At 58.8% G+C, this 13,476-nt stretch overlaps 1 protein-coding gene across 1 annotated transcript in view; it reads left to right on the top strand.

Moving 5' to 3' along the window:
* The window catches only part of CSPG4 (chondroitin sulfate proteoglycan 4), a 34,637-nt gene extending 27,600 nt beyond the window's left edge, over positions 1–7,037 (top strand). Inside the window, exons 7-10 of the mRNA XM_036907631.2 lie at positions 57–191; positions 278–444; positions 3,817–4,000; positions 4,286–7,037. Of these exons, the coding sequence (XP_036763526.2) occupies positions 57–191; positions 278–444; positions 3,817–4,000; positions 4,286–6,120 (2,321 nt within the window). The 3' untranslated portion in view covers positions 6,121–7,037. The remainder of the gene's footprint in view (positions 1–56; positions 192–277; positions 445–3,816; positions 4,001–4,285) is intronic.
* The last annotated feature ends 6,439 nt before the right edge of the window (positions 7,038–13,476 follow it).

Here is a 13,476-nt window from a genome sequence, read left to right as displayed (position 1 = left end):
CCTGAGGATGGCGCGCCACACGGGCCAGTGAGGGCCAACTCCGCCTCTGTCCTCAGGAGCCCTGGACGGAGGCTTCCACTTCAGCCTCTCCGACGGTGCCCACACTTCCCCGGGACACTTCTTCCGCGTGACAGCCCAGAAGCAGCCGCTCCTCTCGCTGGAGGGCAGCCGGACCCTGACCGTCTGCCCAGGTGGGTCTGCCCAGCACAGGCATGCCCGCAGGAGCCTTGCCCTGGCTCCTGGTCCAAGGCTGACAGGCCCCTTTCCCCTCTGGCAGGGTCTGTCCAGCCTCTCGGTGGCCGGAGCCTGAGAGCCAGCTCCAGCGCAGGCACCGACCCCCGCCTCCTGCTCTACCGGGTGGTGCAGGGCCCCCAGCTCGGCCGGCTGTTCCATGCCCAGCAGGGCAGCACCGGGGAGGCCCTGGTGAACTTCACTCAAGCCGAGGTAAGGGCCCAGGTCTCTACAGCCACCATTTAGACTCCCTTCAGCCTCAGGTGGCCCACTCTGCCTGTGGACATGGGTATCAGCTCTGGCATCACTGGCAGCAGACACTTCCTGGGCCCACCATGCTCCTGGCCCTGTACGCCATGCCCTCCGGGAGCCACCAGGCTGGCAGGGCAAAGGGGGCTTAGTGTTCCAGGGGGAAGGAGGATGCAGGAGGTCAGAGCTGCAGGGGCCCCGAGCAGGGATCAGGTCCTGGGGCTCGGCTTCCAGAAGGAGGCTGCAGTCAGACCGCAGGGGCTGCAACGTGTGCACTGTGGGGGGGACACTAGTACACCCCAGTGGCTGGTAAGAGGCGGTGCAGGGGGCACAGTTTGCAAAGAAGACAGCGCAGCAGCTCAGCCTGGGGCTTAGGTCAGGGGCCAGCAAGAAGCAGAGCCGGGCCTGGGAGCAGTGAGTGGGTGGAGCTGCGGGTGCAGATGCCACCCGTCCGTGATGGCGGCTTGAGGGCACAGCAGTCTCAGAGCACACCAGAAGCCACCAGTAAAAAATTAGAACTCTCAGCCATGGGAGGAGGCAGACTGCTAGGCTGCTGGGATCAGAGGGCACTGTACCAGCTGTGCCGTGGGCCAGCAGCCACCACATACAGTAATGCCCCTTCTAAGTGCGGGAGTTCTGCAGAGGCAGAATGGCTGGGGAGTTTTCAGGCATCCGGAAAGGCTTTAAGGAAGGTGGGAAAAGGTTTCACAGGCCTCTCGCTTCAACCCTCTGGGCCCGGGGTCCTCTGTTCTCCCGAAGGCCCGGCTTCTGCTAGGGCCCCTTCCTGCCTCTTCCCCACAGTGAGATTCAGCAGGCTGGTGGCTGTGGCAGCTGTGTGCCCCGTGTCCCTGGAAGCCTGTCATCAGATGCCCAGGAAGGGGGAGGGAACAGGACCGGACCGCCAGGGCCCCTCCCCGGCCCGGCAATATGGAGGATGAGACTGAATGGCCACTAGGGTGCCAGGCTGGCAATGCCACCCAGGATGCTGGGAAGAGACTTCATGGCCGAGACTGTCCCCTCTTGGGGAAGGAGGCAGGGCAGGACTGGGGAGTGTCCCGACAGCACCACTGTCCCACAGTACTCTGAGCTGGGTGGGGCAAGGATCAGGTGTCCCCGTTTCTCAGATAAAGAAACTGAGGCTCACAGAAGTCAGGTGACTTTATTCAGAGCACATGGCTAATAAGAGGCAAACCACGATTATGCCTTCTGACTGCTGTTCCAAGATCTCTTTCACCAGAGAACACTGCTTGCTCCCCTGGCTCAGGGGCCCCGCCCCACCTTGCTGGGATTCGCCTCAATACAACCAGATACTTCTCCCCGTAGAAGCTCCAGTACCCAGGTATCCAGCCTCCTACCCCGATTCCTGGGGTCTCCATTTCCTTCCTGCCCACCCTCCAGCCTGGGCCAGAGGTCACAGCTGATGGTCCTTGCAGGCCACATCTGGCCAACAGATATGTTTTATTTGGTCTGCATGATGCATTTCATATTTTTAAGTTAGTGGTCAACATATGACCTTTGGGGAATTTCACACACACACACACACACACACACAAACACAAACAACCCAGATTTCCAGTTCCTTAGAAGGCCTGTGTTCCTCTAACGGCAATCAGCTAAGGAGCAGACACCCCCCCCACCACACTCTGCTGTCCCTTTAGAACTGTGCTGATTGCCCTGACAGGGTATGGCTCCCCTTTTAGAACGGGTAGTGCTCCCCCATCCACCACAACACAACTGCCCCTAGAGTCTTCTGAGCTAAACCCCAGTTTCCGTCTTATTGCACAACTCCTGTTTTTCTGAGAAAAGGAAAAAAATTCCCTGCACTTCCTAAAAGGGGAAAACAAAAGATAAACGGAGAGGACACATCTGGGCTACAAGGGGGAGGGAGCATGCACGTTTCTTTATGGAAGGGAAGACTGTCCTCAGGGACTTAAGGGGCAGACAAGCCCTAGGAGACAGCAGGTGTGGCCAGAGCGCAGTATTCTGGGGCGGGGGTAGGAGGTCACAGGGGTACCAGGGTTACAATGGGGTCAAATAAGGAGCCATCTAAGCAAGAGCGACATAACCCTACCTACACTTTTAAAGTCTTATTCTGGCTTCTGTGTTAAGAACCAGCTGTAGGAGGAGGGGGGCAGGGCCAAAACTGGGACACAAAAGGCTATGGCAGCAGTCCAGGCCAGAAATGGGTGTGTGTGACAGAAGTGGGGGGGTCCGAGCGAGCCCAGGGTTTTGGCCTGAGCCACTGGAAGAGCTGCCATAATCCGGGGCGGGAAGACTAGAGAAGGCAAGGCAGGTCAGGGGTGCGCAGGGGCATGCCGCATCGGAGGCGACCCTCAGACACCCCACAGAGCTGCCCAGGAGCAGGTGCATATGAGCCTGGAGTTCAGGGGGGAGCAGTGTGGGCTAGAGATACGATCGGGGCCATTCGCACAGCTAGCGTTGGAGATGAAGCCAGAGCCCATGGGGAGGGCCTGTAAATAGAGAAGAGGTCTCCAGGACAAGACACTGAGAAGAGGAGGAGGTGCCACCGGCTGGACCTGCCCCTGGTCTGTGAAGGAGTGGTAGTGAGGTAGGAGGGAGAAGACAGCATGGCACCGTGGAAACCAACGGGTGTGTTAGAGGAAGGACAGAGTGCTCAATGACGAGCTGCTGAGCAGGTGAGTGACTTGAGGCCTAGGAACTGACACTGGGTCCAACAATACGGAGGCCGTCGGAGCCCTTGGCAAGGACCGGAGCAAAGGTCTGGGTGGAATGTGCACAGGACCGCATTGGGGGAGAGCATGTCCTATTCTTTTTGCAGTTTTGCTGCAAAGAAGAGCAAAAGTGGGAGACAAATGTTGGAAAAAATTGAAATCAAGAGTTTTGTCTGCAAGAGGGAAGAAAGAATAGCATGGTTGCATAATGACAGGAACAATCCATCTTGGGGGGAAATTTGACACCATAGGAGAACTAAGGGAGACGGTAGAAGTGGCGTCTTCAGTAGGGAAGAGGGGCAGGAACCCAGTGCCAGAGAGGAAGGACCCACTGTGGAGAGAATATTGCTATCCCCACGGAGACGAGATTCGCCCGAGGCGGCAGAGCTCAGGTTTGAAGGGGGTATCTGGCTGGGGAGCCCGGCTCTTCACCGCTGTGTGACTGTCTAACAGTCACCCACTCAGTTAGTGAGGGGGAGCAGGGGTTACAGACAGAGAAGGCACAGCCAGGAGAGCCTAGAGTGAAGCTGGGCACAGAGCTTACCAGGGAGGCCAGTGCCCAGGGCTGGTGCCAACCCACAAGGGGCTTCTGGGTGCCGCAGGCTGGATCTGCCTCCGGTCCCAACATTGGGTCTCCCCACAGGTGTATGCTGGTAATGTTCTATATGAGCATGAGATGCCCACTGAGCCCTTCTGGGAGGCCCGTGATGCCCTGGAACTCCGGTTGTCCTCACCCCCTTCCCCCGAGGTGGCTGCCATCCTCACTGTGGCTGTGTCTTTCGAGGCTGCCTGTCCCCAGCGCCGCAGCCGCCTCTGGAGGAACAAAGGTGAATGGCATGATGGGCTGGTAAAGTGGGAGGGATACTAGGAGGGCCAGAGAGGAGGCAACACGAGCCAGGGGCAGCAGCTCCCGTTTCCCAGGACCTGGGAAGTCGTAAGAAGGGTGGGTGGGTGAGGAGGCTTTCAAGTCAGAAGGGAGACATGGTCCTTGCCCTCCTGGGGTACCTGCTCTGCCCTGTGGGAGAGGCACGGACCTGCCTTGGAGGCCCTGGTCTGAGGATCTGAGTCTTTCCTCCTGGGCGGGACCTTCACTGCCTGTGTCCCAACCTCAGGTCTGTGGGTCCCCGAAGGCCAGAGGGCTGAGATCACCAAGGCTGCCCTGGACGCCTCCAACTTCCTGACCAGTGTTCCATCACCCCAGCGCCCAGCACACGACGTGCTCTTCCAGATCACACAGTTCCCCACCCGAGGCCAGCTGTTGGTATCCCAGGAGCCCCTCCACACCGGGCAGCCCCACTTCCTGCAGTCCCAACTGGCCGCAGGGCAGCTGGTATATGCCCACGGTGGGGGGGGCACCCAGCAGGATAGCTTCCATTTCCGTGCCCACCTCCAGGGGCCGGCGGGGGTGTCTGTGGAAGGGCCCCGAACCGCAGAGGCCTTCGCCATCACAGTGCAGGACGTGAATGAGCGGCCACCCCAGCCGCAGGCCTCCCTCCCTCTCCGGCCCACCCGGGGATCCCGAACCCCCGTCTCCCGGGCCCAGCTGAGTGTAGTAGACCCCGACTCAGCTCCTGAGGAGATCGAGTACGAGGTGCAGCGGGCACCCCACAATGGCTTCCTCAGCCTGGCGGGGGCCAGCCCAGGGCCCGTGACCCACTTCACGCAGGCTGACGTGGATGCAGGGCGGCTGGCCTTCGTGGCCAATGGCAGCAGCGTGGCGGGCATCTTCCAGCTGAGTGTGTCTGATGGGGCCAGCCCACCGCTGCCCGTGGCCCTGACTGTGGACGTCTTGCCATCGGCCATTGAGGTGCAACTGCAGGCACCCCTCGAGGTGCCCCAAGCTTTAGGGCAATCCCCGCTGAGCCGGCAACAGCTGCAGGTGGTTTCGGATCAGGAGGAGCCGGACGCGGCATACCACCTCACCCGAGGGCCCCGGTACGGGCAGCTCCTGGCGGGCGGGCAGCCTGCCACGGCCTTCAGCCAGCTCCAGGTAGACCAGGGCGAGGTGGTCTTTACCTTCACCAACTTCTCGTCCTCTCACGACCACTTCAGCATCCTGGCACTGGCCAGGGGCGCCAACGCATCAGCCACAGTGAACGTGACTGTGAGGGCTCTGCTGCATGTGTGGGCACATGGGCCATGGCCCCAGGGTGCCACCCTGCGCCTGGACTCCACCATCCTAGATGCAGGTGAGCTGGCCAACCACACAGGCGGCGTGCCCCGTTTCCGGCTCCTGGCGGGACCCCGGCATGGCCGGGTGGTCTGTGTGGCCCGGTCCAGGACAGAGCCCAGGGGCAGCCAGCTTGTGGAGCAGTTCACCCAGCAGGACCTTGAGGATGGCAGGCTGGCGCTGGAGGTGGGCAGTCCAGAGGGTATGTCCCGGGGCCCCTTAGGCGACAGTCTCACTCTGGAGCTCTGGGCACCCGGTGTCCCGCCTGCTGTGGCCTCACTGGACTTTGCCACCGAGCCTTACAATGCGGCCCGGCTCTACAGTGTTGACCTGCTCAGTCTCCCTGAGGCCTCTCCGACAGAAGCAGCCAAACCGGAGAGTGGCCCGCCCACAGGTGAGCCTGGCCCGGCGACCTCCAGCCTCGTGCCCGCTGTGGCCAGGGGCGGCTTCCTGGGCTTCCTCGAGGCCAACATGTTCAGCGTCATCATTCCCATTTGCCTGGTCCTCTTGCTCCTGGGGCTCATCTTGCCCCTGCTCTTCTACCTCCGAAAACGCAACAAGACAGGCAAGCACAACGTCCAGGTGCTGACCGCCAAGCCTCGCAACGGCCTGGCCAGTGACACGGAGACCTTCCGCAAGGTAGAGCCGGGCCAGGCCATCCCGCTCACAGCCGTGCCTGGCCAGGGGCCCCCGCCGGGGGGCCAACCGGACCCAGAGCTGCTGCAGTTCTGCCGGACATCCAACCCTGCCCTCAAGAATGGCCAGTACTGGGTGTGAGGCCCGGCCTGGGCCCAGTCACCGATCAGGCCAGAGCCAGGCTTGCTTAGGCCCCAGCACCACTGCCGCAGCCCTGGTGCTGTTTGCACGTCCCCAGAGCCGGAGAGACCTGGGGTCATCAGGGCCAGAGGGTGCTGGGAGGTAGTCCCAGGAGTCCAGCCCCAAGTGGAGTCAAGAGCCGGAGTGTCCCCAGTTCACTCCGCGCCTGGAGAACTGCAAGAGGCTCAAGGCCAGAGACAGACCCGGAGTCAGGCCCCCTGCCCTGGAGCTAGTTCGGGCTATCAAAGCCCGAGCGACCTCCTAGATGGGTCAGGGCTCCGTGTCCTGGGTCTGTGACCTTGGGGGAGTCACACTTGACCCAAGCTGCTAAGAGGGTGAGGAGGAGGGCAAGGAGGGACACACAGGGGATCCTAGCTTTTTTATGCCAGGCCAGGCCTCCCCTTGTCTCTGCCGCAGGGTTGAGAGGAAAACTTTGCCCTAGTGTTTTAGGGAGGTGGTATTCCCTGGAGCAGAGGACAGGAGAGAGCCTCTCCATTCTCAAGAAGACGCAAGCCAGTAGAACACTATATGCAGGGTGCGAGGTGGGTGGGTTGCTCTGGGGATGGGTTTATTTAAGGGAGATTTCAAGGAAGCTCAGCCAGGGCTGAGCTGACCCAGACTGACAGACCGCCTGAGGGTGTGGGGGTGGAGGAAGTTCTGAGGCCAGTTCAGCTCATGCCCAGGGCCCCACTCTGATGGGCTGAGGTCTCGGCAAGCGTGGGTCTGTGGCCCCAGCGTGGGCTGGTCTAGGGAGCATGCAGGGCATCAGGCCAAGGGCCACTGTGGTTCTTCTGCTCCACCAAGAGCTAGGGGGTAGGCAGTTGGGGACACTCAACTCCACGGGACCTGGATAAATGGTGCTTTGGAGGTTCTGAACATCTGTGTGTTGTTTGTCTGACCACGTACTGGGCACTTATCCACATCAGCCAGCACTCCCCTGCCATCCCACCAGGCCTCAGCTGGCAAGGTGGATGAGGCCACCTGAACCCTGACTTTCCACATTCTGGAGACGTTTAAATCTCCTGTACCCTCACCTGTGTGGGCAGGTGGGCCAAATGCTTTTATAGTAGAGATAGGCTAGGCCGTCTCCCAGGAGCTTAAAGAAAAATGTGTCCCAGCCCTAAATTTCTTAGCCTGAGTTTTGGCCTCCATAGCCCTGTTCCTCCCCAAACATCTCCCCAAATGTCAGAGAAGTAAAGTAAGGAGAACAAGGGGAACTGGAGGACCCCAAGGCTGGGACCGTGTGCTACGGGGGGAGGCAGAGGGGAGCCAGCACAGATGTGTCCTCAGCTCCCTGGGAGTTCCCACAAGGAAGATCCCCTCCGGCCCCCACTCTTCATCAAGACGACCAAGGCCGCTCCTGCTCAAAGGCAGAGTAAGCAGCACGGATGCTAAAAAGCCAGCTGTCTCTGTGTGTGACCTGAGAGGCTGTCACCTGGTTAGGGATGGGTTTGAGACACAGGGTTTCCAGAGGGCCTTCTACGAGCTGCTGAGGAACCACCACCTTCTGGCGCTTTCCCATTTGAGGGCCTCCCAAGGTTGGAGGAGATAGATTCTGGGCTCCAGGCAATACTCCGGCCCTGGGATTAGGTTGAAGTCCTCAGAAGAAAGGACGCGTAAGCAGCGCCCGCGCTCTAGGGGAGGTGGAGTGGGGAGCCTGGGGCCTGAGCACAGCAGCTTGCACGGGGAGAGCCCCAGCCAGCACTTGGCAGCTGACCCACATCTGAGGGCCAGAGTCGCCTCTTCCTTGTGCCCCAACATCTATAACGTCTAAACCAGGAGCTAGTGCAAGAGGAGACCCCGTCCTCCCCACCTGCTGCCTCTGCCCCCTGGGCTGCCCTTCGCATCACCGCCTCCAGCTTCCCAGATCCTCCCACACTCTCAGAAGTTTCAGGCACGACACCCTGAGTCCTGCTACCTCACTGCTGAGAGGGCCCTCGGAGGGTCCAGAGGAAGCTGAGGTCAAGGGTTAGAGTTGTCCAGAGGCAGAAGTAGAGTGGACTAGCCCGTAGGCCCAGCCAGCCAGCACTCTGGCCACACTGAGAAGCCTCCCTGGAGGAGGGTGGCCAGAGCCCCTAGGTGGAGACCCCCCCCAGGAGATTTCCTCCCCACCTGGAGCTCACAATTCTGGTCCACTTCCTTCCTTCTGGCAGCCCACAGGCCAGCCTCACACAGGGGCCCTGCCAAGGGTGTCTGTGTGCCGAACCCACGCTCTACCCCAGCTCTCCCAGGAGCTCAGGGCAGGACCCTCAGGGCCCTAATATCTGGGGCCAGTCTCCACCCAGGGCAACCAGTTTCCCTAGGAGTGTAACCTGAGACAAGGGTGACAGACCTGCCAGGCAGGATCTGGCCTCATCTCTGATTTCTCCCAGTGGACCGACCACTGATGACACCCTCTCTGTTCACTCGGCTGGCCTCCCCTGCCCCCAGTGAGCTGGCACAGGCTGATACCGCTCTGGCTCCTCTAAGCCTGCGCTGAACAGTGGACTGGCACCCAGGGCATTATGCCAGCAGCTCTGCCAGGACCTGGGAAGAGGATCTTTCACCAAAGGCACAACAAACATACAAGCCATTCTAAATGTGAGGCCTCAATTTATGTAAACAAACCCCTTGCAAATTTCAGATATGTATCCAAAGTTTAAGCGGATTGCTATCCACTTTACAAAATAACTCATCCTCTTCCTTTAAGCAGCCAGATCCTCCCAGGCACTAAAGATAGGATCTATCTATGTACAAGTGTTAAGGAATGTTCAGGAGCCTCTGGCCCCCTTCACACATACACACTCGATGTGCACTTGTGCACACAGCTGTGGACCTTCAGACACACAACTCTTCAGATGTAAATACCTGCCAACATAATACACACATACACATATATACAGGAGCACACACAAACTTCAGCGATAAGTGCTTCTCACCTGTGGCCCTTGCACAGTCCCAATAGCTAGCTGGCCATGTTGAGCCAAGGGCCAGGGTGCCTCACCCATCCAGAGACCAAGCTGAAATCAACAGCTGAAAACTGAACCCACAGTGGGAGGGGTGATGGTGGAGGGGGTGCCGGAAGCAGAGGAAGGCTTGCCAGAAGGGTGCAGACCTCAGGTCCCCAGCTTGGTGGTTCTGTCCACCACCCTAAATTGTTCAGCCCCCTAGGTACTAAAGGAGGGGGTCCCTTTGAGCCCCTTCCCCTTCTAGGAGCTGGCCCTTTAAGTGGAGTTGCTATGGATGCTGTGGAACCCACAGAGTTGGAACCATCCTCCTCTAATAGGAAGCAAGAGAAATGGCTGCCCCCTCCCCAACCACTACCTCTCCTAACCAATGGGAACTGCCATGGGTGCTAACATCTTCCTCTGGGCCCTGAACATTCTGGATCTTAAAGGGATGGAGGTGCCTGGGCAGCCCCAGAGTTCTCTGCTTGGTCGCCCATTCCGGGCTCGACCGTGAGGCAGCCCTGGCCAGTGGGTGGAGCTGGGATGGGAAGCCGACCTGCTCGGCCCCTCTCCCCACAGCCCCCATCCTACCCCAGGTCCTCTCACAGTCCCATGATGCCCGATGCCTGTGTAGTCGCCACCAGGGTTAGTCACGCCCTGGCAAGGGCACTGTGTGCCGGAAGCACTGTGGGCGATGCAGACAGGAATCCACCCAGCCCTTCCTGAAGAGCCCCAGGCGTGCCAGCGAGTCACCGCCACACCACAGTGTGTGCCCTGACCCAGCGGCGTGAGCTGGCTGATGGGGGGAAGCCCAGCATGGGAGGGCAGCTGGCTCTGTCTGCCTCCTTGTCTTCTTAGACCGTTGGGCCTTTCCACGGAAGGGGCAGCCACGTGGCCACTAACGCCGAGATGCCCAGCCACCTCTGGTCACATTCCCATTCTCAGTGCAATAAGGCACAGCATTAAGTGGCAGCTGCTTTCTGCTGTCCTCACAAAGGGTGCCAACTCTCCCGAGGGCCCCCGCAGCCACCAGGATAACGGGTGGGTGGTGCTACGTTCCTTCACATGTCAGATGTCCTAGGGGCCCCTGAAGACAGAAGCAACCCTTGGTTAAATCAACCAGTAGCCGAGAAGGAACTTTTCTACCCGAACACCCAGCCTAAGCTGGGGACTAGAGGAACTTTCCTGCCTCCCCCCAACCTGGGAACTACCAGCTGCAAGCCCAGAGCCTGGAGCTAATCCCGGGCTTCCTTCCGATGCCTTGTGAGGTCGCCGAGGGCTCAAGCGACCCAGTCTCTGGTTCCGGAAGGCCCGAATTAGACGGCCGGCCTAAGCCTCGCTGCTCAGAGTGGGGCCTGTGCGCCGCAGCACTGCGAGCGCACTGGAAATGGGCGATCCCGCGCCTCCGCGCCCTGCCCCGGCCGCCCCGCCGCTCGGATCTGGTGAATCAGAGTCTGCGCTTCAACAGGGCTCCAGGTGATGGGAATACGGCCAGACAGTGGAGTGTGGGACACACCGATTTAAGCCTTTCCCGTCAAACTCTAATTGGAGAAACTGAGCAGAGAAGCAGGAACCGGCGTAAGACACACTGTGGACGGCAGAGCCGGGAGGGGGCCAGACCACAAAGCCCCGGGGGCTCGTCTTCCTCACGCGGCTCATCCTTCTCCCCACGCTACTTTGAAGTTCCTATATTCCACACAAATTCGTGGGGACAGGGTTCTGATACGGGGTTCCAGTTTCAAGGGTCTCCAACGAGGACCGGAAGAAAGATCGGAGGGCGAGGCCAGTAAGCTGGGTGTGACACAGTGTGCGGGGCACAGGAAGTAGCCCACCCACCCTCGCTCCAAAGACGGGCCCCCGGGCAGCGCAGCAGTCCCCTACCACCCTGCCTGCCCATCTTCTCCCCACCTGTCTGCATTCCTGCCTGCAGAGGGAGGGACAAAGGGGGGCACCCGGCCAAGGTCCCCAGCAGTCGGTGCATCAGCAGCCGGCAGAGGAGTGTAGAAGCTGCCGCCCAGGACGGGTCAGGAAGGAGGGGATGGGCCTCCCAGAGCTCTCCATCCTGTCCTGCAGAGGGTGCGGCAAGCGAGGTGGCCCAAGGCTGTCACGCTGACCAGCCCGTGGGTAAATGCTGGCCGTGGCGCCCAGCCTGTCTGCTGCCCTGATGCCACAAGTGCCTTTGAGGCCCCCAACTCCCCTCGCCTCCCAGGTTGCTGAGGGCCCCAGTGTAAGTGAAGGCCCCAGCCCTCCATCCCTTGTAAACACAGTTCAATGCTGTGTGTGCCATCAGGGCACAGTCCAGACTGAACCAGGGCCATGTACATAGTAGATGTTCGGTAAACATTTACAGTAGTCCCCCCTACCCATGGTTAAACTTGCCCCAGTTTCAGTCACCCACAGTCAACAGCAATCTGGAAGCAGATGATGGTCCTTCTAAAATATTTCCAGGTTAGCAGCAGCCTGACACTGTTCACAATGCCTCCGTCACTCCGCTCATTTTATGTCATCATGCAGGCATTTTAACATCTCCCAGCCCCACAAGAAGGGTAAGTACAGTACAGTAAGTTATTTTGAGGAAGACTATGTTCACAAACCTTTTATTACAGTATATTCTTATCATTGTCCTTCATTATTATTAGTTATTAGTTATTGCTGTTAATCTCTTACTGTGTCTAATTTATAAGTTAAACTTTATCATAGGTATGTATGTATAGGATAAAACAGTCTTTATAGAGTTCAGTACTACCAACAGTTTCAGGCACCTACTGAGGATCTTGGAATGTATCCCCTGCAGAGAAGGGGGACTATGGCATTGCCAAAACATAGTCCCACCCCTTCCACAGGCCAAGAGATCCCGAAACACCAATCCCACCCAGACACGCTTTCCTGGGTACCCACTCTGGTTCCCCACCTTCCCTCATCCCCAGGGGTGCTAGCTAGGCTCCTGACCTTTGCTCTGGTTCCCAAATTCTTCCCAGAGCCCAAGCAGACCTGGCCCCAGGCCCTAAATTTCTAAGGAGCAGGCTTAATCTACCCCTTCCAGACTCTTCAAAACTCACTCCTCTCTCCCTCCATACTCCCACATGACTCCCTCCCACCCACACCTGGGGCCTATCTGCTCAGAACCCCATGGGCAGAACATTTTTACCAAATTACACGTGAGAGCTCACCACAGATAGAATCAAAGTTGATTAAATGTGGCAGGAAACACTGACAATCTAGAATCCCCTCACACTCAGCCTGCTGCCACCGTGGCCCCTCCTCAGAACCCTCAGCTCCACTGGCCCCGGGGCCACCTGGTCCAAGCCCTGCAGGGCTCACCTGATCCCAACCTGCAGAGGCAGGAAGCAGAGCAGAGCTCCGCACTCAGCTGGGGGTCTCTGAGTCCCAGTCTTAGAGGGGGGCTTTACCACAATCACACGCACACTTCCTGGAGACTCAAAACGCTCCAGATGCCAAGGATGCGTTCTCAGAAGTGGAATTCCTGGAACCTCAAGAAGCACCAGGGGGACTGTGGGTGGGCTAAGGAGGCCACACATGGGCACACCCCCCCAAGAACCAGAGAGCGGCAGGGGAAGCCCAGTGCGTCTTGTTGGGGGAGGGAGAGTCTGTTCTAAGGGCTGTTGAGCAATCAGGCAGGTGGAAGGGGCTGGCAGAGCCTGGGCACTCCTGGAAGGCAGTGAGTCAGGGCGGAAGGGCCCTTCTGAGTCAGCCCTGCTAAGATTGCCTTGTGGTGTGGTACCCGGACAGGCTGCAGCAGGGTCCATGGACCCCAGGAAGGCTCCAGGCCCCAGGATCTCAGCCCCTCTGTCCCACGATCTACCCAGAGAACCTCAAAGTTTGGGGCTAGAGCCCACGGACCGAGGGAGGGCAGAGGTGGTGACTGCATCTGCCCAGTGAACTTGTCTAAGTCCACCCACCTGTTCCACCTCAGGGTGGTATAAGTGACCCCAGAGAGCTTGGAGCCAGGCCTTGAGGAGCTTGCTGTCTGCTTCCGCCACCTCCTGTCCTGGTATCTGCCCCCTTTGCCATCCCTACCTGCACCCATGGGATGTGGCCAGCCAGAGGCCCCGCCCCATCCCCGAGTTAGGACCTATCAAAACAGTGCATCTGACCAAGGCTTCTCTTCAAAGGGTCAGTGTTGTGACAAAGCTCTTAGAACAGCACCAGGCACATAGCAAATGGTCAATAAATGTTGACCATTATTACTAGTGCTATTACAGTGGTGATTATTATTGAACTGCCTAGCATATGGACCTGGCATATTTAGGAGCTTAACGAATGTTCAGAATGGACATTATTATTATTCTAATTTATTACAGCCATCCCAGTGCCTGACACATAATAAGCACTAAACAAATGCTTAGTCCTCCTAGAAGGCCAAATGCAT

Source organism: Manis pentadactyla, chromosome 11 (assembly GCF_030020395.1).
Source record: "Manis pentadactyla isolate mManPen7 chromosome 11, mManPen7.hap1, whole genome shotgun sequence".
Lineage (NCBI taxonomy): Eukaryota > Metazoa > Chordata > Mammalia > Pholidota > Manidae > Manis > Manis pentadactyla.
The sequence above is the reverse complement of the archived record's forward strand: the minus strand, read 5'-3'. Positions and strand labels throughout refer to the sequence as shown.